Raw genomic sequence first — 25,167 nt, forward strand, 5'->3', positions numbered from 1 at the left:
GCTCTATGTCACAAAGAGGCAATCAATGCCTAATTGTACCTCATGCTATTCAGAATCTGAAACTATTTTGCAGACAAATACAAGCTGCTTTCTTCCCACCAAGCAGGAGGCATGCACAGATGGTTGAGACACCCTTAGGACATGCTAGGAGCAGAGGTGGCGCAGTGGTTAGGGTGCAGTACTGCAGGCCACTTCAGCTGACTGTTATCTGCAGTTCAGCGGTTCAAATCTCACTGGCTCAAGGTTGACTCAGCCTTCCATCCTTCCGAGGTGGGTGAAATGAGGACCCAGACTGTGGGGGCGATATGCTGACTCTGTAAACCGCTTAGAGAGGGCTGAAAGCCCTATGAAGCGCTATATAAGTCTAACTGCCATTGCTATTGCTATTGCTATGCTTTTGTTGTTATAGTCTTTCATTGCTTTTTGTTTCTTTCCTCCACCCACCTATACCATTTATCCCATATCTGGTAGAATTCTGATTCTTCCTTTCCCTGTATTTCTTATTATAATTTTTATTTTATTTTAAACACATAAGCACATCAACAAAAACAAACACATAACTTAAAAACAACATAGGAACAATAAGTCCCATCGTATATCATATACCGCAGTTCCGAATCAGTTTCTTTGCAGTTAGTGTTTTCCCTTCTATACATTTCTATCTTTCACAATCTCCTTATTCGTTCTCCCATTTTTATGTACATTTCTTTATTTATTTAAACTTAGCTACTTATGACCAAATATTATTTACCTACATTATGCTTTATATCTTCACTGTCATTTATTTCCCTTTCCCTGTATTTCTTTAGTTAGTTTATCCATTTCGGCACAGTCCATAACCTTTCTTATTATTTCATCTTCATTTGGGGTTAGTTTGTTTTTTCCATTTCTGGGCAAAGGCAATCCTTGCCGCCGTAATTATATGTAGTATTAAAATACTGGATTTCTTTTTTTGTATTTCGCAGACATAATTCCTAATAATAAAAAAACACACTTCAGGTTTCCAATCTATTTTAACCCTTGTTATTGCCTCCAGCCACAATTTTTGATCCTTTTCCAAAAAATAGGATATGCTTTTAATGTACCATAAGGCAGTGTTTCCCAACCTTTGGCAACTTGAAGATGTCCGGACTTCAATTCCCAGAATTCCCCAGCCAGCATTCGCTGGCTGGGGAATTCTGGGAGTTGAAGTCCGGCATCTTCAAGTGGCCAAAGGTTGAGAAACACTGCGGATATGGCGATTGACGTATTGCCCCAAAAGTGAATTCCACCCCTAAGGATTCAGCATCAAAGTATGCGTCACTCAAAATACTAACGCTTGCCATTTCCTCCGCGGTTTATGGGAGCTGTACACGTGGCGCTCGCCCTTCTCCCGTCGCTTCGGCTCTGCTGGCTCTTGTGAAACACTCTCCTTCCTGAGAACAGGCCGAAGCGCCCATTTTTGCAATGTTGCCATGGCAACGAGCACGGGGATCGATACAAAAAGCCAAGAGTGGCCCGAGGATTCGGTTTCTCTCCGTGCGGGAAGCGTTGCTCTTACTTATCGTATCTGTGAGGGGGGGAAAAAAATCCTTCGTACTTTTTTTTTTTTTGCACTGATTTGAAAAACGGGATGGGAAATTCCGCTCCATTATCCAGCTCGGGACTTTGGAGCGCTTTGTAAAGTCTACGAGAGGCGGCGACTCTTACTTAACTCTCTGCACTCTTTCCTAGATCTATCTTGCACGGCAACAGCCAACCCGGTCTTGTCTTAGGGGAGCTAACGGAGGCTCAATCCACGTGGTCCGGAAAGGGGCGGGCACAAGCAGGGCCCCCTGGGTGTGTGATTGGTTTGCGCGCTGTCCCCTCCCACTTTCTCGCGGAGCCCTTCAGCGAAGAGACCCAAAAGGGGATTGAAGCCCGCGTGGGTAACCTGGGGTCGCGCGCCTTTCCCGCAATGGCGCCTAACGGCGATTTAATGGGGGCCGCCGAAGATGTCGCTGATCAGGTGAGAACCTCCCCCCACCCCCCCCGAGCTTTGAATGGTCTGGCCCGACCTACTCCTTCCGCGAACGAGCCAGCGAGGGGAGCCGTACCATCTTTCCTCGGGAGTAGGGGGGTGGGGGAGAGTTGGTGCATCATCACGCCCATTTCGCCGACCCTCCCCGTTCGCTTCTTGCCCGCCTCGACAGTGACGGGCCGCGGTGTGCCCATGCTTTGCAGGCAGCGGGGATGGAAGCGGCGCTGAGGGACATAACGAGAACGAGAGACGAGGGGCGATCTTGGGCCATTGAGGCGCGAATCCCTCATGGAGAGTTCCTGCCTTTTAAGTCTCCTGTCGCCCCCCCTTTAATTTTCGGGAGGAGGAAAGGTGAATTTTTTCCCTCACACCTCTTATCCGCCTCCCCCCTGGAGTCCACAGGTCGTTAACTTCTCTCAGTGAGGCAGGTGTGGAGTTTCTGGGTGCCTTAACACAGTGGTCTCCAACCTTGGCAACTTTAAGACTTGTGGACTTCAACTCCCAGAATTCCTCAGCCAGCTTGGGGTCTCCAACCTTGGCAACTTTAAGACTTGTGGACTTCAATTCCCAGAATTCCTCAGCCAACTTGGGGTCTTGAAGAGCCAAGGTGGCGCAGTGGTTAAATGCAGCACTGCAGGCTACTGCTAGATCAGCAGGTCAGCGGTTCAAATCTCACCGGCTCAGGGTTGACTCAGCCTTCCATCCTTCCGAGGTGGGTAAAATGAGGACCCAGATTGTTGGGGGCAATATGCTGACTCTCTGTAAACCGCTTAGAGAGGCCTGAAAGGCCTATGAAGCGGTATATAAGTCTACTGCTATTGTCTCCAACCTTGGCAACTTTAAGACTTGTGGACTTCAAGTCCCAGAGTTCCTCGGCCAGCTTGGGGTCACCAACCTTGGCAACTTTAAGACTTGTGGACTTCAACTCCCAGAGTTCCTCAGCCAGCTTGGGGTCACCAACCTTGGCAACTTTAAGACTTGTGGACTTCAAGTCCCAGAGTTCCTCGGCCAGCAAAGCTTAATTGGTTATTTTCATTACATACATTTTTATAATGCTAGATTGGAAATAAATCTACCCTATTTAGTGCACACAATGTTTTATCAAGGACCACATCATGCCATTATGTCACACTTATAAACTGATTAGGAGCCTGTTGCTAACTGTGAATTGCCATAGACCAGTGTTTCTCAACCTTGGCAACTTGAAGATGTCTGGACTTCAACTCCCAGAATTCCCCAGCCAGCGAATGTGAATGACATCTTCAAGTTGCCAAGGTTGAGAAACACTGCCATAGACTATAGACATGTGGTCTATATAGAGAGAACCAAAGCTCTATGGTTGAAATTTGTTCATATGTTAAAAGAGGTGTTAGATAAAAAAAATTAATTAAAAAAATAACTTGGTGGAATAGATATCAATTAATACAAAATTTGATTAGGAGATCAAAATACACGTGCTTGGTATTTCTATGAATATTTCTGGCTTTCTCTAAACGTGGCAATATCCTTCTTTCGGTACTTTTCATAAATTGAAGCCTATATACAACATATCTCTTTGTGTTGCGAGTCTATATATAAATTTGTTTATTTCAACCATGTTTTGACATTTCAAAGCTGGCTGAGGAACTCTGGGATTTGAAGTCCACAGGTCTTAAAGTTGCCAAGGTTGGAGACCACTGCATTAGGAGACTGGGGAGTGCAAAATAGGTATACGCTGTTTTGCAACTGATAGCCACAGGAGCCTATATTGTGTGGAAGCGCCTTCTAGTTTAGGCAATAATATTGGAAAACCAGCCATCTGGCATAGAAATTGGGATGCTGAACATAAATGAGAAGAGTCTATAATCAGTGTTTCTCAACCTCTCAGCCCGTTTATGTTTTGTGGACTTCAATTCCCAGAATTCCTCAGTCAGCATGGTGGCTGGGGAATTTTGGGAGCTGAAGTCCACAAAACATAAAGCTGCTGAGGTTGAGAAACAGTGGTCTAGATCAGGGGTCTCCAACCTTGGCAAAGCTGGCTGAGGAACTCTGGGAGTTGAAGTCCACAGGTCTTAAAGTTGCCAAGGTTGGAGACATCTGCCTTAACAGAAAGCCTGAGAACAAGTTCATCCGCTGGTCACGATCGAGTCCCCCTCAATGCTTTGCCGCCTGACAGTCTCCACTGTTTCCTTCCAGGTGTGATTTTAAGGAGCTGGTTCACACCTTTAAAGCCCTACAGAGCACACTGGGTTCTTTCCTCTCTTGAGGGTATATATGCCCGTCCTACCAGATCAGATAGGACAGGTCCGTTTACTAATTTCTCAATAACTCAAAGTGATAAAACACGCATTCCTCCTCCTCCCGTTGGCCTCCACAGCAACGTCCTTGTAAGGCGGTTGGACTGAGATGACCGGCCCAAAGTCACCCCGGCTGACTTCCATGGCTAAAGCAGGACTGTAACTCACGCTCTCTCCAAGTCTCTTCCCTGAAATCTTGCCATACAGTGGGACCTCAGAAGCATAGTCCTTTTCCATAGTCCTTACCTTACCTTACAGACAGTGGTGGGTTTCAATTTTTTTAGAACCTCTTCTGTAGGTGTGGCCTGCTTTGTGGGAATGGCTTGCCGGCCATGTGACTGGGTGGGCATGGCCAACTTGTGAAATGTGGTGAAACTCACTTAACAACGCTCTTGCTTAGCAACCAAAATGTTGGCTCAGAAACTCTGGCATTTGAAGCACGCAAGTCTTAAAGCTGTCAAGTTACAAGGCCCTTGCACCCCCTAACCCTTTAGAAAAAAAAACCCAGGGGTGTTCAAACTTAACAGCTTTAAGACTTGTGGACTTCAACTCCCAGAGTTCCTCCTCTCGCTCTTCATCTTGATGATGTGAGGACGGGCGGGGGGGAGGGAGCTGGAACCGGTTCTAAACGGCACTGTAGATTTGTGGAACCTCTTCTATGGAAGAGCTTAGAACTGGCAGGAACCCAGCCCTGCTTACAGATCACCCTCCCTCCATGATTCAGCAGGCCCCACCGTTTTAGCCTTCCCGGAGCCCATCAAGCCCTGGCATTTTACCCAGACCCTGGGATGAGATATCTACAGCTGATTGTGGGGCACCTCAAGGGGGTGACCGAGGCGTTTGGGTTTTTGTTTTTATGGGTTATAATTTTGTAGTTAGTGGGTTTTATTGGCGGGAACTAATAAGGTGAGTAGCCATACAAAACTTTTAAAGAAAAATAAAATTATTCCAAAATGAGATTTCAAAGGGTGTTGGGCACATTATCTGGGTTACCTAACAACTGCAGTGTAAGGCAGAACATTGATAAAAGTCTGGTGCAACGGGGACTTGGGAAAAATTGCTGCCTTCCTAAAGCTACATGCGCAACGGAGGTGAAACCTTCTGGCTTGTACCTCATCCAGCTCTGCTAGCCAGCTGTTAGGGTGACTCCTTGCCAGCTCTTGTGGTCTAGCTCAGTGGTCATCAACTGGTGATCCGTGTGGACCATTGGTGGTCCGCGGAAAAATTATTTGCATTTTTTATATTGCACTAAATACTATTTATCTTTTTAAAAAAAATCATATTAGTGGTTTGCGGGATTTAAAATTATGATTTTAGTGGTCCCTGAGGTCCGGAAGGTTGGTGAGCCCTGGCCTAGCCTATGAATTTGCCCTCTTTTGAGAGAGAGGCTGAGATTTTGCAAGGCATGCACTCGGTGCCTTATTTAGGGATTTTGTTTCAAATGGTTATGAAATTCAGTGCTGAAACAAACTGATTGTGTCAAAGAATTGCAGTCTTGTGTTGAGAAAACTGGTTCTGTGACATTTAAGAACTACAGAGCATCTTAAGTTAAAGCAATATATTCTTATATTGTTCATTCTGATTTTTCTCTCTTTTTTTATGGCCTTCATGATATGTGTGAGAGCCATTTTGGTGTAGTGACTATGACATCAGGCTAGATACAGGAAAACTGTAAATTCTAGTTCTGCCTCGGGCACAAAGCCAGCTGGGGTGACCTTGGGCCGGTCACACGCTCTCAGCCCTGGGGGAAAGGCAATGGCAAACCACTTAGAAGCTGCAAGGACTAGTGTAAGCAATCACCAGGAATAATACTGACTTGAAAGCGCACATGTGCAGAGATGTATATGTTATGAGTGTATCAAAGGAGCTGCCACCACCAGATTGAGGTCAAGCTGCATCAGGCTCATTTATCCAGGTCTTCTGCATTTAGGCAATACTAAATTCATCTGTGCAGAAGGAATTCCATACACCACAATTGCAGGTTATTTCATAAATCTAATTTATAGTGTGCTCAGTGAAAGCACGCACTGTGCTTTTCCATGCTTTAATTACAGTGGGCAAGGGAAGGTAAATTTTACATGTAGGCATAGACTGGGATGGTTATTTACGTAAATGATTATGAAGATGGAGCCATGTTAGGTGGTTTCAGTTCTTCCAGAAGAATCCGCAAATAAAGAATGTGATAAACATTAGTACAGTGTTTCTCAACCTTGGCGACTTTAAGTCCTGTGGACTTCAACTCCCAGAATTCCCCCAGCCAGCTATGCTGGCTGGGGGATTCTGGGAGTTGAAGTCCATAGGACTTAAAGTCGCCAAGGTTGAGAAACACTGTACTAATATTTATAGAAATCGGTCTACTTTAAATTAGATATATAAATCTACTCTCAGTAGATTTTTTTAAAAAGATATCATTAAAGATATCTTTATAGATATACACATAAGGTCTTTCCATAATGAAAGAGTTGTTCTCTTAATCTTTGCAGTGAACCTAGCTAGGAAGACAGATTCATTTACTCAGCAGCAGGAACAAAGCGTGCTATGTCCTGCCTTGCAGTCTCCTGGCAATCAGCACATTTTTGAATATGAACAATTACAAGTTTCCTATGTTATTTTAAAACATATAATATAGGCCTTTCTTTAAAAAATAAGCATACACAATATGAGTGCAAGCTTAGTATACAAGTACAGTACAGGTATTCCTCGACATATAGCCAGTTGCTTAGTGGGCATCCAAAGTTACAACAGACCCAAAAAAGTATTTACAATCCAGATTTGAAAACACCTCCCCCCCCCCCCCCGCGGTCACCTGATTGCACGTTAAGTAGTTGGCAACTGGCCTGCATTTACCATATATGGCTGTTAGCCGTATCCCATGGTCATACAATCAAAATGAATGAATTTTTGTTTTGCTAGAAACTGGTGTTTACTTCTGATTTCCCATTGTAGACAGTGGGTTCGCTTAATGAACGTGGTGTCATCTAATCACGGTGATTTGCTTAATGACCACCTAAAAAAAATTATGAAATTGGGTTGGACACATGATGACCTGCTTAATGTTTGGCCTGACTTAATGGCCGTAATTCTGGGCTCGGTTCTGGTTGTAAATTGAAGGCCATCTTTCATCTAAGTGCCCATGATCCATACTGACACTCCATTCTGTGTCTCAGTTGACCGATGCATAGATTTATATTTTTCCTAAATAATGGATGCTAGAGGAACTAGAGATCGAATTGCCAAAATACGCTGGATCATGGAAAAAGCTAGAGACTTCCAGAAAAACAACATAGTTTGCTTCATTGACTATGCGAAAGCCTTTGATTGTGTGGAGCACAACAAATTGTGGCAAGTTCTTAAAGAGATGGGAGTACCAGACCATCTTATTTGTCTCTTGAGAAACCTATATGCGGGTCAAAAAGCAACAGTGAGAACTGGACACAGAACCACTGATTGGTTCAAAATTGGGAAAGGATTCCAGCAAGGCTGTATACTGTCACCCTGCCTATTTAACTTATATGCAGAGCACATCATGAGAAAGACGAGGCTAGATTGGAATTAAGATTGCCGGGAGAAATATCAACAACCTCAGATATGCAGATGATACCACTCTAACGGCAGAAAGTGAAGAGGAACTAAAGAGATTCTTGATGCGGGTGAAGGAGGAGAGTGCAAAAGTTGGCTTGAAACTCAACATTAAGAAATCATGGCATCCAGCCCTCTCAATTCCTGGCAAATAGATGGGGAAGAAATGAAGGTAGTGACAGATTTTATTTTCCTGGGTTCAAAGATCACCGCAGATGAGGACTACAGCCGAGAAATTAAAAGATGCTTGCTCCTGGGGATGAAAGCTATGGCAAATCTAGACAGCATACTAAAAAGCAGAGACATCACCCTGCCAACAGAAGTCCGTATAGTCATGGCTGTGGTTTTCCCAGTTGCAATGTATGGCTGTCAAAAGTTGGACCATAAGGAAGGCTGAGCGCCAAAGGATTGAGGCCTTTGAACTATGGTGCTGGAGAAGATACCTGTGAGTCCCTTGGATTGCAAGGTGATCAAACTGGTCAGTCCTAGAGGAGATCAACCCTGACTGCTCTTTAGAAGGCCAGATCCTGAAGGTGAAACTCAAAAGTTTGGCCATCAAATGATAAGGAAGGACTCACTGGAGAAGAGCCTAATGCTGGGAAAGATTGAGGAAGAAAAGAAGAAGGGGACAACAGGGAATGAGGTAGCTGGATGGGATCACTGAAACAGTCGGCGTGAGCTTAAATGGACTCCGGGGGATGGTAGAGGACAGGAAGGCCTGGAGGAACGTTGTCCATGGGATCGCAATGGGTTGGACACGACTTTGCAACTAACAACAAACCAAGGTAGTTGTGAGTTGTGCCACATTTTATGATCTTTTTTGCCACAGTTAAGTGAATCATTGCAATTGTTAAGTGAATCATTGCAGTTGTTAAGTGAGTCATGTGGTTGTTAAGTGAATCTGGCTTCCCCTACTGACTTTGCTGGTCAGAAGTCAGCTGGGAAGGTTACAACTGGTGATCACATGACCCCGAGACAGTGCAACTGTCATAAATACGTGCCAGTTATGAAGCACCTGAATTTTGATCATGCCACCATGAGAATGTTGCGACGGTCATAAGTGTGAAAACTGGTCATGTCACTTTTTTCAGTGCCATTGTAACTTTGAATGGTTACGAAACAGATGATTGTAATATAAGGACTACCTTTACAGAATGAGGTAACAGAACATTTATTTTTTAGGAGTTTTATGGCTGCAAAATAAAAAATGAAACCACATCACAATAGTGAATAGGGAAAATGTATGTTTCAAACTAGTATAATCTGCCTATTGTAGATATTAGATTATAATTGCCCATTTCAAGAAGTCAAGAAACTGCTCTTGGTTTTGAACAGACATGGTTTGTTCAAAAGTTAAGGACTATATATGGCTCTGGAGCTGCAGATTTCCCATCTCTGCCTTAAAATGGCAAATGCAGAAAGTTGTATCTGCATCTCCACTTTGTGTTGGCCAGAGAGTATGTTATACCCATGATGGCGAACCTATGGCACGCGTGGCCAAAGTGGCACATGGAGCCATGTTGCCTGGCACACACGCCGTCGCCTATTCCTCTTCTGGCGCACATACGTGAGTTCATTGCTTTCAAATATTATAAAAGCAGTCAAAGGAGGAGTACTTTGTGTATGGAGACGTTCATATAAATCTGGCACTGAATAACAACATAAAGATAGAGGAACATGTTAAGAAGAACAATTCTCAGTGGTCCAGAAATATAAACTGTCTTATACTTTGTCATCTTCTTTTAAAGCAATTATGGATGATCCATCTTTGAAACCTTGGATTTAAAAAAAAAAACACCAGTGGTATCAGTTCAGGAATTGTATGGTTTAAAAATGGAAACGACATGCATCCTTGTATCTATTAGGTGGATTCAGTGTTTATTATACTGATAAATGTTGACGTTTCCTTTGCTTACTATAAAGCTTAGTTTATAGTCAACTGAAAATTTTGGAAACTCAGTAAAAAGGCAAATTAATGAATAAGTATGTTACCCGCAATATAGTTAGTGCTGCTGACTAAGAACTGAAAAAAAAGTAAGTTGCGGTCTGGATTCTGGATAGGAGCCCACAGGTTACATAACTAGTTTTAGATAAATCACAGATAAGTGAATATATTCAATCCTTTGATCAGACCCCGCAGATCGCTGTTTAAAGTAAATAGTTGGCTTCTAGGGAAATAGATTTTTAAATAAAGCAATATCAAATAGACCAACCTATTTGAAATCTAATTTTTTCCTACCTCAATGTTGTATGTCCACACAGTCTGATTTTGCTGGATAACAGATGTCAAAATAAGCAATTTATTTTGAGTCAGAATTAGAGCTAGATTAAAACAAAATTGTCTGATTGGAAGGCACAGCTAAATATATTATTTTTTGAGGAAAAAAAGACTTCCTAAAGTAGGACAAATGGTTCGTTAATTAGAGGAAAGCATTAAAGTATAAATATCCTTCATGATTTCTGCTCACCAAGGCAGATGCCAAATACCATGCACAAAGATATTTATAGTGCTTTTAAAACTATTCTACACGGAGTTCATACTCACATTATGGATAATTATTGAAGAACATTTAAGATCCTTGATAGAACAAAACAGACCATGTTAATCAGTAATTGGAAGCCGATAATCTGAAAACAATGGACTTAGAAATCAATGAAAAGAAAATCAAGACTTAAATATCTAATTGTTAATTAGACAGCCATCGATTCCAAAGGTTAAGCTTCCAGGACCTACATGCTTTTTTGTATTGGCTATACATGTCTATCAATTAGATCTAAGCACAATATAATACTCCAAATTAGAGCCAATTACGTATATATTGCATCTTGTGTCTTATATACTGACCCAATCTGCACATACAACTACAGATCTGAATCTGAGTTATTACACTTTAACGATACTAATTCAATACTATAAACCAGCATGCAGAATTTCATTTAGCTCTAAAACTAACAGTACATTAATGCTCATATTTCATAGGAAGGAAATACTGAAACAGAATGAAAAAGAAATAGCAAAAATCAGCCAGAGGGTATTGCTTGTTTTAGTTTTTAGTTGTGATCATTTTAGTTGTGATCATTCAACTCAATGGCGATTAAAATCCATAGAGAAGAGAGATGGTCTGACTCAGTGGTGGGTTTCAAAAATTGTTCGAACCTACTCTGTGGGCGTGGCCTCCTTTGTGGGAGTGGCTTGCCGCCCATGTGACCGGATATGAAGATGCCGACGACACTTGTCAGAACCACCTTAAATTACCCCACACACAGCACTGGCATGCATAAGAATATGATGTAAACTTGTTTTTTAAAAGGCATCTTTGGTTTGCGTTAAAACAACTTCAACACACGCAATGTTCTGATTGCACCACAAACGCAGTAGTCATCCTTACCTTTCACAGAGGCACTGAGGTTTATAAATAGGAGCATGATAGTGTAGAATAATCATATCCAAGGACCAGTGGTGGGTTTGAAAAAATTTTGGAACCTCTTCTGTAGGTGTGGCCTGCTTTCCGGGTCCACTGGTGGAACCTCTTCTAACCGGTTCGGTAGATTTGATGAACCGGTTCTACCGAATAGGTGCAAACTGGTAGGAACCCACCTCTGGTCTGACTCCCACAGTATTTGCCAGGCCAATCCAACCTGGCAGAGTTGAGAGACTCTGGGTTCTTTCAATTAAACAATGCCATCTATTGGCACCTGGGAGTCGCACCTGCACTCTGTAATGAATTTCCCCCCTCCCCCTTTAGATTTAAATTACCTCTACCCCACTGATATTTCAGATCTGGCGGCTAGCTCAGGAGGATCTGCTTTTTTTTTTTCTTTCCCTCCAAATTTGATATCTCTGTAATCTTTGTTTCTTTTTGTGTTGTGTTGGTTTCTTATTCTAAATATTTGTAACAATTTTTAACCATCCAATATCTCTAGGAGTCAGGTAGATTATAAATTTAATAAAGAAATATCATCATCATCATCTTGCTGACTGTGAAAATGAGCCAAAACACCATCAGTAGATTTTGATCTTGCTTCTATTCACTTGTACTCTGTTTCATCACCTCATTTTAAGTACACATATTAGAAGGGACAAAACCTTATTCAGGTGAAATTTAAAAAAAGCAGAGTGGTTGGTAGCTTAGCTTTAGTTAAAGTTGAGGTATCGTGACCTTTTTCTAATCCTAATGCTAAGTGACTTTGCACCAAGAGTAAAACTGTATTTTCTGCATCTATAAATGAAGCAAGTGTAGCTGCTTTTTAATGCTCAAATATCCAAAAATCCCTTGACCAACTGTTGTTGTTAAAATTAACTTCTTTCCTTACGGCTCTCTAATGCTATTCCCCTCTCCCCTATTATTCTAGTTCTTGCGCGTGACAAAGCATGTACTACCTCATCTGGCTCACCTCTGCCTAATCAGCACATTTTTGGAAGATGGCATCAGGATGTGGTTCCAATGGAATGAGCAGCGGGACTACATCAACATATCTTGGGGAAGCGGCATACTCGTAGCCACACTTTTTGTCTTAATCAATATGTGTGGACAGCTGGGTAAGAACCTCTCTTTGGTGGGTTAGGAAGAACACTGACAGTGAGGTAGTGTCCTCCATAGAATTTGAGGCAGAAATTGGGGCTAGATTTCAATGGTTTGATTTTTTTTTTTAGGATGTATTTTCCTTACCGTACGTTCAAGAACATCTCTCTGAATATAAACTAGACTGTTCTGTCTTATTGCTAGTGAATTTTCATGTCTGTATTTGTGAGACAATAGGATGAAATTAGAAGGCTTGGGAAAATTGTACTGGGAATAGGAGTTAATTAAAGCAGTGTCTCTCAACCTTGGCAACTTTAAGTCCTGTGGACTTCAACTCCCAGAATCCCTCAGCCAGCAAAGCTGGCTGGGGGATTCTGGGAGTTGAAGTCCACAGGACTTAAAGTCGCCAAGGTTGAGAAACACTGAATTAGAGGAATGAATTTACTCTCCCCCTGCCTTCGGGCTGCATTCAGAAAAACCCAGTTTGCTAAAAATGAATAAGTATTTTACTCTAATATAATATTTACACAATTCATTTAAAATGTTCAAAAAAGCACTAAGGTAATGGATAGAGTGTTGGACATGAGAAAAAAATGAGACCCTCTGTTTTATTTTGTTGGTGCATTTCTTTTATTGTTAGCAAAGGTACTTTTCTTTCTATTTTAACTTAGTGTGTGCTTAGAAAATTTGTAACTATGCATGCAGATAGTCCTATCCTAACCACCCTAACTGGGATGAATTTTCATTGCTCAGTGTAAATGGTCCTTAGACTGAATGTTACATGATGGTGTTGTTTAGTGACGATAATTCCAGTATTCTTGGTTGCAGTCATTAAGCCAGAATAATGCCATTTTTAGGGTTAGGGTACTTCTGCCCTGCTGCATTCACCTCTGCTTCAATTAACTCCCACCTGCCTATCTTCCTTCACCTGTTTCTTTTTTGCTACTCTGCCAATTACCCCAATCATCCCCAGCTGAACCTTTAGCCATCTTTCTCCAGTGCAGTCGTTCGTCCCCCTCCCACCCAGCTCCTGGTAGCTTGCGTCATTTCAGCAGGCTCAATCTATTAACACTCTCTCCATGGTAGTGGATCTGAGTACTTGAGAGACCGCCTCCTGCCGATTACCTCCCTTCGACCGATTAGATCGACTACGCGGAGGAGAGCCTTCTCAGTAGCAGCTCCGACCCTTTGGAACGATCTCCCCGTGGAGATTCGCACCCTCACCACCGTCCAGACCTTCCGCACAGCCCTTAGGATCTGGCTATCCCGTCAGGCCTGGGGATAAGATTCTAATTTGCCCCACCCGAATGTTGAATGAAAGTTGTGTTTTATTGTTTTATTTTTATTTATGCACTGTCTTGTGTTTTTGTTTTGCACCCCCCTTCCCATGTATTGTAAGCCGCCCTGAGTCCCCTCAGGGAAAAGGGCGGCCTATAAATCATAATAAACTACAACTACAACTATTACACATTTCCATGTGTACATCCAGTCTATCTGCCAGGGCTCCACACACCAGCTGTGTCTCATTGCCTCTCTCCTGTAAAGCCTCAGAAAGGGACAACAGCTTTCAAAGCTTGCTGGCCGATTCTCAAGGACCCCTTCCGATGCACGCTCTACAGTTCACATTGAAAGTGTTCCTGGAGAACTTGCCTGTGAGGCTTTGATGGGGTGTGGAGATGAGCCCAGCATTGACAAAGCCTACCCACTAGTAAGAAAGCATGAAGCCCCAGCTGCCCCAGCACAGCAGCGCAGCGACCACAGCTCAACACAATGATGAGAAGCTCCAGCAACTCCAGCTCAGTGTAGCATGAAGATGCAGTCACCCTCACTGCCACCCTGTGCTCCTCCACCCCAGCTGACCCTCAGTCTTCTTGCTCCCAGTGCTGATGGGGACACACACAGCCTGGTTCTTCACAAGACAGCTGCTGACCATGCTTTCCTTCCAAGGTCTTGTGAGGAAACCCCCTTGGGAAGAAGGCCTTGTGAGGCCAGCAGCTGCCTTATGAAGGGGCCAGGCCAGGTGTGGATGGTCAGCAGAGAGAGCAAGATGGGGAAGGCTACCTGTTGACCTCCGGGTGCGCTTCAGGGTGCTACTTACCACCTATAAAGCCCTCCATGGTAGTGGATCTGGGTATTTGAGAGACCGCCTCCTGCCAATTACCTCCTTGCGACCTATTAGATCACACAGATTAGGCCTCCTCCGAGTTCCATCCGCCAGTCAGTGTCGACTGGCGACTACGCGGAGGAGAGCCTTTTCAGTAGTAGCTCCGACCCTTTGGAACGATCTCCCCATGGAGATTCGTACCCTCACCACCCTCCAGACCTTCCGCACAGCCCTCAAGATCTGGCTATCCCGTCAGGCCTGGGGTTAAAGATTATAATCCGTCCCCTCCCGAATGATGAATGTTGCTTCTATTTTTAATTACGTACTGTTTTATATGTCATTGTGTGTACTCCCTTCCCTATACGTTGTAAGCCGCCCTGAGTCCCCTCAGGGAAAAGGGCGGCCTATAAATAAATTTATCTATCTATCTATCTATCTATCTATCTATCTATCTATCTATCTAAAGGTTAACAGGGGGCATCTGAATGGAGGGCAGCCAAAAGGACAGAAATGAGGCAGGAGATACGCAGATGGAGGAGTTGAAATAACCCTGTCCGCTGCCAAATGCCTGAATTTTTTTTTTTAAATTTTTATTTCATTTTAATTGAACAAAAACACAAAAAAAGAATCATCCTTCATTACATCTTGTAGAAAGTGTGTCGATTAGTTACAGATAACTTTCGTGCATTTCTTCCACAGTCATTACTTATAGTTCATATTAGATTATACGCTTTAAATCAAAAATCTTTGTATATCTTACCATTAATGTACCACAATTCTCATTTGACTACAATTATTTGAACGTGCTTTTACCTCAAATCATTCATACTTAAAGACACAACCACATAATGGCATTCATTAGCTATTTCAAAAAATCCTCCAATAACATTACACCTTTATAACATATTTTAAATAAAAGTCAATTAATAAAGTTTCTAAACCTCCCCCCCCCACTTTTTCCCCATCTCACTGTTTAGAATTTATATCCAAGTTACTTTTGCCAATACCATAGCATGTATATATTGTTAAACAATGTCCATTGACATTTCCTTGTTATTATAATTGGCTAAAAATCATTTACTATTTATGCCCCATCTCCTCTGGCTGAGGAACTCTGGGAGTTGAAGTCCACAGGTCTTAAAGTTGCCAAGGTTGGAGACCACTGAATTAAAGCATACTCCAAAGTATGAGAACAAAACTTTAATTGAACCTCAGATCTGTCCTCCAGCATGAAGCTTATTGCAGAAAGGTGGATTAACTTAAGTTGCCTTGAGTTTCTTGGAACAAGAGTCCAGTTTAAAAAAACTGGGTTTGTTTGTAGGTTAATAAACTAAGGATAACTCCACATTTATTCTTGAAATTTTAGCCAGAAAAAAAACAAGATAGTAAAAGAGGCCAACATTTCCTTGAGTCAGATGTAACTGGATCCATGCTGTTGTAGGAGCAGTTTGCCTTTGCCTTCTAATATGTTTTTTCTAGTATAGTCAACTTATCCAATGCACCTCTTTCAAGTCTTAATCAGAGCCAGACCGATTAGTACTTAAGTACTGATTATATAGTTTTCTAGATCAGGAAGGTGCTGCTATAATAGTCTCTAATGTCATCTAAAAAAATAGAAGTCATAAAAGGGCCCCTGGTAAGCTTAAGTTTGCATGCGTGCACTTGCTACATGTAATACAAGCAGTCCTTGTTTTACAACTGTTTAATGACCATTCAAATGGTCATTATGATGGTGTTGAAAAAGGTGACTTACAACTGGTCCTCAGGCTTAAAACTGTTGTGGTGTCCCCTTGGTCATGTGATCAAAATTTGGGTGCTTGGCAATCTTCATGTATTTATGATGGTTGCAATGTCCCAGCAACCATGTCAGTGGTGGGTTTCAAAAATTGTTCGAACCTACTCTGTGGGTGTGGCCTCCTTTGTGGGAGTGGCTTGCCGCCCATGTGACTGGATGGGAGTGGCTTGCCGCCCATGTGACCGGATATGAAGATGCCGACGAGACTTGTCAGAACCACCTTAAATTACCCCACACACAGCACTGGCCTGCATAAGAATAGGATGCAAACTTGTTTTTTAAAAGGCATCTTTGGTTTGCGTTAAAACAACTTCAACACACGCAATGTTCTGATTGCACCACAAACGCAGGAGTCATCCTTACCTTTCACAGAGGCACTGAGTTTTATAAATAGGAGCATGATAGTGTAGAATAATCATATCCAAGGACCAGTGGTGGGTTTCAAAAAATGTTGGAACCTCTTCTGTAGGTGTGGCCTGCTTTCCGGGTCCACTGGTGGAACCTCTTCTAACCGGTTCAGTAGATTTGACGAACCGGTTCTACCGAATAGGTGCGAACTGATAGGAACCCACCTCTGAACCATGTGATTCACTTAACGACCACAGTAAAAAAAAGGTTGCAAAATCAGTTGTGACTCACCATGACATCCCTTAGCAAAGGAAGTTATCCCAATAGTGTTGTAAGGTGAGGACTACCTGTAGATGGTTCAGTCCATATGAAACAAAACCAACATGAGAAAATAAATTATTTGTGCTTTTTTGAAAGTAAAAAATATTAAGCTATTTAAAGCTAAATATTGGAAAGAACCGTAAGAGAGATAGTTTCTGTTTTTTAATTTCACAGAATATTAGTTTCCTGTTACCAAAGTTACTCTTTTTTTTTCTCTTTTAGCTGGGTGTGTGTTTGTCCTAGCAAGAAAGTTTGTTCCTTATGCATGTTTTGGCTTATTTGGAATTATTTTTATGCAGGTAAGTTGAAAATTACACAGAATAATATCCAAATCCCACAGCCGGAATGTGTGGTGCAATTCATTCACAGGATTTAGTTCTATAATCACATTACAGTTTAATATATACGGGACTCATGCAGACTTCTACATGTATTGTGAAAGTCTAAAATATTACAGCTATTTGTATAACTATTATTAGAAACCTAAATAACGTTATCAACTAGCTTTGGTTAGTACATATTAAATAGTCAATTGACAATGTTTTTTTTTCTCTAGAGCTTCTGGGTATTTTAGGGGGAGAATGAATATAGAATGTTTTTTCATGATTCTTGTGATTGTTACCACATTATTCTGAGTTATTTCTACTTTCATCACAGATTTATTATGTGAGAAACAATAAAGTAATGTCAGAAATGTTGGGCAAAACAGTTTAAGGGAAAATTGATATAAAACGTTTTACAGGTGGTCTATAACATTGCCAGTGATTGCCAAAATAGATAAAGCAAAAAACCCACGAATGTTGGATATGCCATAATACAAAATATCATTTTGTAACCTGAGATAGTCATGCAAAAAATCTCGCAAAGTATTGAAAAGAACTGCGTGAAAAAAATAGTAAAAACAGCCTAAGCATAATCCTAATAAATATAAATAAAAACTACCGGTATTTAGCAAGATACATATTAACTGCAGCAAGAATAAGCCTACCACAATATTGGAAAATAGATATCTTGGCTATGATATTGGATTGGGATACTAATATTGGAAAATATGCTGCAATGGCAAAATTGCCATTATATATTTACAATATATGTTTACAGATACTTTTACAGAGCAAGGCAGACTTAAATGTTGAATACCTTTTTTCTAGGATTTAAACGGAAACTTTAAAAAGTGACTAGTGTTTGATATAGATAAGATATCAAATATCTAAACAAAGTCTTAATAGTTAGCAGCAAAAAGGGAAGAGAAGGGGAAGATGCAACCCACTTTTTCTTTCTCAATATGATTCCTTTGCTTTTTAATTTAAACAGTATTTTTATGTCATCTTTTTTTCTGCTTTCTTTGCATTCAATTTAATTTTTCATACTCTCTGTATTTCAACACTTTCATAATTAATATATTTAAATTTTATTTTGTAAAAAAGAAAAGCATAGCATAATGGTATTTCACCAGCAGTTTGGGAACCCAGGTTCTACTATCTAAACCTAAATGGAGGAATTAAACCATGCTTAGCTATCACTTCTCCTCATTTAAGATGGCTACAAATTGGAAACTTCCCACTCAGTTACCTCCCATTGCTGCTGGATTATTTAAGGAGTAGCTCTCCCAACTGCTTTTGATTGAGTTACTGTGTTTCTGATCATTTAGGGAAAAAAAAATAGGGTGATGCCAGTTTATTAGCCCATTCCAAGGAGGACTGAGACCCCAGCCGAAGATGAAAGAACCAAGCCTAAATCACAGATTTAGTTGTATGAATGTGTCCAGTTAACATGCACAGTGGTCCTTTGAAAAGGAGGAATGGTTTTCAAAAGTGAATAAAATGAAGCCTTGCAATAATTGTTCATAGCTATTCAGCCAAAATGGTAATTGGTGTCCATATAGTTACTATATCCCAACATCTGTTTGTTTTTCAGACAATTGTCTACAGTATTTTATGGGACCTCAAGTTCTTAATGAGGTAAGTGAAGCCCCAAGGCCCTATCTGTTCGGTCTTCCCAAGGAAAACTGGCTAGATATTTTGGCAAAGATTCCCTGTATTCGTATAAAGCAAGGGTGTTAATTTTAATTAACGTAAACATTTTGTGTGTTTACATTTATGTCTGAGAAGAGCTTTATTGCCAGGCTGGTGATAGAAATAAATTACTGTGGAATAAATGGGAGAGCTAGGTTGGTCTAGCGCCAAGAGAGCAGTTTAGTGATACACAACTCAGTAACCGGGAGGAACTTGATCCAACTGCCTTGTGATTTTTACTCTAGAAGTGCCTACCTAAATTCTGTTTCTGTTTCAATATTCTCCATGTAGCACTCTTGAATTAAATTTGTTTCTACGAGCCCCTGCCTATTGAAAGAATGTCAACACTGAGAAATAAAAGCGTGACCCGTCAAAACCGCGGTAGACAAAAGTGCGCTCGACGAAAGCGCGTACCTGACGTCATCAGCAGCGCGACAAAAAAATTAAAAATAAATTAAATTGAAATTAAAATAAAATTAAAGCAAGCCGATTCACATAAAGGTAAGGGTTAGGTTTAGGGTTAGGTTAAGGGTTAGGGTTAGGTTTAGCGTTACGTTAAGCATTAGGGTTAGGTTTAGCGTTAGGTTAAGGGTTAGCGTTAGGTTAAGGGTTAGGTTTAGGGTTAGGTTTGGGGGGGGTTAGGGTAAGGTTTTCGCTTTAATTTTAAATTTACCGCTCACAGCGTGATGTTTTCATCGCGCTGTGATGACGTCACGTATGCGCTTTCGTCGAGCACGCTTTTGTCTACCGCGGTTTTGTGGTGGAACCAAATAAAAGTATCTACAACTGACCTTTTTTTTACTTTTAACTCTTCAATACATTAAGGAGATTATTAACCAAACTCGTGAAAGGTTATGTTATGGTTCCCCGTTCTGCTTTCTGTTATGGTGACTGGTCCTTTATACCGTCGAGGCCAGAATTATACGTTTTACTTTGTGATATATGCTATACAGGGGGGAAAAAAACATCAAATCCTTCACAGTTAAACATTATAAGGTTAGAAAGTAATAAAAGGTTACTAGGGAAAATCTAGGTGCCAGGTATTACTTTGATGCAAATTATGACATTGGATACTTCTATCCTGGCCTGAAGAATGATACTGAGTGCCCCTCCCTTCCTTCCCCCCATTCTTCTTTGTAGGAATTTGGCTGTTGGGGGTGGATTGCTTTTATTACTTGCAGAATCTCGCTCTGAGGGGAAATCTATGTTTGCTGGAGTTCCTACTGTGGACGATATCTCACCGCGGCAGTACATGCAACTTGGTGGCCGGTTACTCCTTGTTCTCATGTTCATGACCCTCCTGCATTTTGAACTCAGTCCTTTCATGGTGAGTGGCGTGTCGTTTTGTTTATTTTCTGTCTAAGGAATTGTTCAGGTAGTCACTCTATAAGTATGGAGTTTACAATCATTTGTTCGCAACTGGCCAAAGTTATGATGGCACTGAAGGGACTTAACAACCAGTCCTCAAAGTTGCAATCCTCCCCCCCCCCATGATCATGTGGACGAAATTCAGACACTCGCAGCATCCGTCGTTACTTGGATAAAACTCCCGTTGTGCTCTTCTTCCTCTTTACTCACTTACACCCTCACTTGCCCCTGGACTTAAACGCGTGTGCCTCCCGGTCACTTTCCCTGACCTTCCCGCACTCACACCAACACCGTGGCACGACAAAACCGCGCTCGACTAAGCTGTGCCCGATTAAACCGCGTCACTGACGTCATCAACAGGGCGACAACAGCCAGCGCAGAGAAAGAAGGGCGCTTTAAATAGAGCTTTGAAAGCAAGCCGATTCAACTTAAGGTAAGGGTTAGGTTTAGGGTTAGGTTTAGGGTTAGGTTAAGGGTTAGGTTTAGGGTTAAGGGTTAGGTTTAGGGCTAGGTTAAGGGTTAGGGTTAGGTTAAGGGTTAGGTTTAGGGTTAGGTTAAGGGTTAGGTTTAGGATTAGGTTTAGTGGGGTTAGGTTTAGGTTTAGGGGTTAATTTTAGGTTTAGCGTTTACAGCGTGCTTCTGTCTCCGCGCTGTTGTCGCGCTGTTGATGACGTCAGCTATGCGGTTTCGTCGAGCGCGGTTTAGTCGAAAGCGGTTTTGTGATGGAACCCACCAACACATCCTAGAGAAGACCATCTTTCCCTGGCTTCCCTGCATTTGCAGTCACACATGCACTCCGCATCCTCTTTCCCTGGCTTCCCTGTGTTCATAGCTCGTTGTAGCACCTTCCAATTCATGCACAACCTACACCAAGCTTCACTCAACCCTCAACCGGGACTCCTTTCGCTTCCTGCTTAAAAACCCACATGTCGTGGGGTTACAAGAACCATCAGGATTTTTTAGTTTGCCATTGCTAAGCAATGCGCTCACATGTCACACTTTATCACCACATCCCTTAGTGAGGACAATCCTGGTCCCAATAGCCATCATAACTTGAGGACGACCTGTACTGGTAGTAATTCATAACTTACAACCATTTGTTTAGTGATCGTTCAGAGTTACAACAGCACTGAAAATCATTTTTCATTTCATTTCATTTTTTTTCATTTTTCACACAGCCATTACAGCATAGCAATAGCAGTTAGACTTATATACCGCTTCATGGGGCTTTCAGCCCTCTCTAAGCGGTTTACAGAGTCAGCATATCGCCCCCATCAATCCGGGTCCTCATTTCACCCACCTCGGAAGGATGGAAGGCTGAGTCAACCTTGAGCTGGCGAGATTAGAACCGCTGAACTGCAGATAACAGTCAGCTCAAGTGGCCTGCAGTACTGCACCCTAACCACTGCGCCACCTCGGCATCCCCATGGTCACACAAGCAAAATTTGGGCACTTGGCATGTATTTACAATTGGCATACGGCATGTATTTACAATCTTTGCAGCATCCAAGGGTCATGTGATCACCATTTGTAACCTTCACAGATGGCTTCCAACAAGCAAAGCCAATGGGGAAATCCAGATTTGCTTAACAACCACATGATTTGCTTAACAGCTGCAGTGACACTTTTAATAACTCTGGCAAAAAAAGATTGTGAAATGGAGCAAAACTCACTTAGCAACTGAAATTTTGGGCTCAATTATGGTCAAGTCAAGGACTATCTGTAGTACTACTCATGAATTAACTCCCTCAAGATTAAATCAGACAATTAATTGGATATTTCAGTTTTAAGCAAGTCTTCTCAGCCAGCGAATTTCAACTGCTTACTGGTTTATAAGCCCAGGCTGCTCAAATTCCAGTAGTGATGAAAGACAGGAATGGAAGAATCTTCTACAACAGGGGTCCTCAACCCCCGGGCTGCGGCCAATGACTGGGTTATGGCCCATTCAGAAGTGGGCCGAGAAAAACAGGTGCACGCATTTGCACAAGCTGCTCTTACAGAACCATCCTCTCCCCCCATCAATCTGCCAAGCTGGAAAGCAACGGCCATAGCACTTAGACTTATATACTGCTTCATAGTGCTTTACAGCCCCCTCTAAGCGGTTTACAGAGTCAGCATATTGCCCCCAAGAATCTGGGTCCTCATTTTACCCAAGTCGGAAGGATGGAAGGTTGAGTCAACCTTGAGCCGGTCAGGATCAAACTCCTGGCAGTCAGCAGAATTAGCCTGCAATACTGCATTCTAATCACTGTGCCACCACGGCTCATGGAAAGGTTGGGGACTGTTGTTCTAGAACTTAAAACTCTGTCTGATTTGGGTCCTATCCTGCGGCTCTTTTGCTAAAACATCATTAGCATTTCTTTCCTTCTTTCCAAGGTCTATTTTTTCTTTAGAACCACTGCATTACACTTTGCCGTTCTTAACATTTACAGTAAAACTAAAGTAAATCATGGCAGACAGACAGACAGACAGACAGGTGTGTGCGCATGGACACAATATAGAATAGAGTGTGACAATTTATTTTATATTTTTATTTTGTCTTGTTCTAGTACATTTCGTGCAAATTAAAATCCTGAAATTGTATCTTTAGTATATTTTGGATCTGCGGGAGAGGGGGGGGGGAATTGCCATTAAGGCAAGAATTTGTAAGGAGCTAACATACTGCATTTGTCCTTTCCTTTCCCAGATTTTCCAAGATATTTTTGGCATGGCTCTTATTATTTTGGTAGCCATTGGCTTCAAGACCAAGCTTGCTGCTCTCACTCTGGTGGTCTGGCTTTTCATCATCAACCTGATCCAGAATGCCTTCTGGCACATCCCCAACTACAGCCCCCTTCATGATTTCCTCAAGTATGACTTTTTCCAGACCATGTCTGTCATTGGTGGCCTGCTGCTTGTTGTGGCATTAGGACCTGGGGGAGTTTCCATGGATGAGCACAAGAAGAAATGGTGAAGATGGACTCTGTACTATTTAGTGGGAGGGAAAGGAGGGGGGGGGGGTTGGAAGGAAAAAGGGAGAGGAGATAAACTACTGCTGTTTCAACCTGTGTAATCTTTGACTCTCTTGAGATTTATCATAGTTCACAGTTGCCTTATCAGGGTAGGAAAGCTTTTGCTTTCCACCCTGTTTGAGACATGTAAATTAAAACCAAATTATATATATGTATATGTATCGATCTTGTGGTTTTTAAAATTTCCACCTTCAAAATCCCACAACTTCCTGAAGCATTTTTTTTTTAAAAAAAAAGATTATATCATATTATTCAAACATATCTTCAGACAGAGAAAATTAAAAGTAACACAAGATTTTTACTGTCTTTGGATTTGAGCTAATAATGGAATGATAAAGTTTACATTGTGGAAATAACTGCAGTGCCATTTTAAACTGTGGGAATAATAAAACATGGAAAAATTCAAACAGAGGCACTTTTTACATCTGCTGTACCATCTGTTATTTTAATTTCCTGTCTGTTTTCAGAATACAGATAGAAGGCTGCATGACTATGCCTGCATTTGTTGCATTAGGTTAATATGTGACAGTGACGTGCGGTCAGCTTTAGCCCTGGTGAGGCACTTTTTAGACTTGTGGACTTCAACTCCCAGAATTCCACAGCCAGGCATGCTCAGTTCCGATTTAAAGCGACAGCATTTTTCCCCCTTGCAAAATAAGTTTTCCCATTCTTTTTCTTCTCCCTCCCCTCCTTCCTCCCACCCTCCCCCCTCTCTCAAACAGACACACGCACACAGAGAACTTCGATCCCTCTCTCATTCACTCACTCTCAAACACAAACACAGAAGTTGGATTGGATATATTTTCCAAAGGCTTGAAAGCAGCTCCTCTGCCATATACCCCCCCCATTCCCCTGCTGCCTTCCGATCAAACTTTTTGAATTCCTCCCCCCTCCCCACACATGCACCTTTTCCAGCTGTTTCAGAGACGATTTCAACTCTGCTTCTCCCTGCCCTGCCCTGCCCTCCCCTCATGAAAGGCCAGAGCTCTGAGTCAGACTGAGCTAATTGCTCCCAGAGAACTCTAAAAAGCCTCTAAAAATGCCCTCTACAGGAGGCGAGAGAACACGTGCCTCATTTGCATAAGGAATTCTTTGCTTGTTAACCCTTGGTTATCCCTAAAAGGCGAAAAATTCCTTATGCAAAAGAGGCCCCTAGTTCTCTGGCCTCCTCCTATGGTTAACACAAAGCACTGTTCCAAGTCACTGTGAATCTGGCAGCAACTACCTTAGCTTTAATTATTTTTAAAAAATTCTTTAAAATCCTTTCCTTTTCCTCATGACTGGTGAGGCCACGCCTCCCTTGCCTCTAGTGACTGCACGTCCCTGATATGTGATCACTTATTATTGAATAAATTACTATTGGCTGATCAGGGTCAGAAACAGGCCTGATCCAGCTTGGAGTGGAGAGAAAGAAAGAAAAAAGCCTCCTCTCCACACAAGCACTCATGGGAAGGACAATTGAACAGAGATTCCAAATGCTGCCAGTTCCTCCATTCTAAGCCCCCTTCTACTACTCTTCTGGTCACATGACCCAGGGTGAACCATGTGCCATCTGCCTTGTGCACATAAATGCCACATGAAAACAGTATCCACCTTGATTACATACTCCCACGTACCCATATGTATGCACCTGCCCCAATTAGGTCCTCACATATACACAGAGAGAAAACATGTTTTTTTTTCCTTCTACAGAATATAATTCACTCTCTCTGGGGGCCATGAGTGGCAAAGGGGCTGAAAAGAATTTCTGAAACCATGCTCTGCAGGCTTTCTCTGACTTGTTAACTGACAGCACAACTTAGTTGCACTAAGACACTGGACAAAATCT

General features: G+C 42.0%; 1 protein-coding gene across 1 annotated transcript; it reads left to right on the forward strand.

Annotated features, from left to right (window-relative positions):
• Positions 1 to 1,838: 1,838 nt before the first annotated feature.
• On the forward strand, positions 1,839 to 23,748 carry LOC106545823 (surfeit locus protein 4). The gene is made up of 6 exons (XM_087710972.1): positions 1,839 to 1,987; positions 12,208 to 12,394; positions 17,168 to 17,244; positions 18,863 to 18,906; positions 20,101 to 20,287; positions 23,015 to 23,748. Exons 1-6 carry the CDS (start codon positions 1,937 to 1,939, stop codon positions 23,279 to 23,281), a joined length of 813 nt encoding a protein of 270 aa, XP_087567098.1. The 5' UTR covers positions 1,839 to 1,936; the 3' UTR covers positions 23,282 to 23,748.
• The last annotated feature ends 1,419 nt before the right edge of the window (positions 23,749 to 25,167 follow it).

The sequence above is a fragment of the Thamnophis sirtalis genome, unplaced genomic scaffold, assembly GCF_051295495.1.
Source record: "Thamnophis sirtalis isolate CommonGarterSnake01/CBP01778 unplaced genomic scaffold, rThaSir2_p1.2 scaffold_3, whole genome shotgun sequence".
Classification (NCBI taxonomy): Eukaryota; Metazoa; Chordata; class Lepidosauria; order Squamata; family Natricidae; genus Thamnophis; species Thamnophis sirtalis.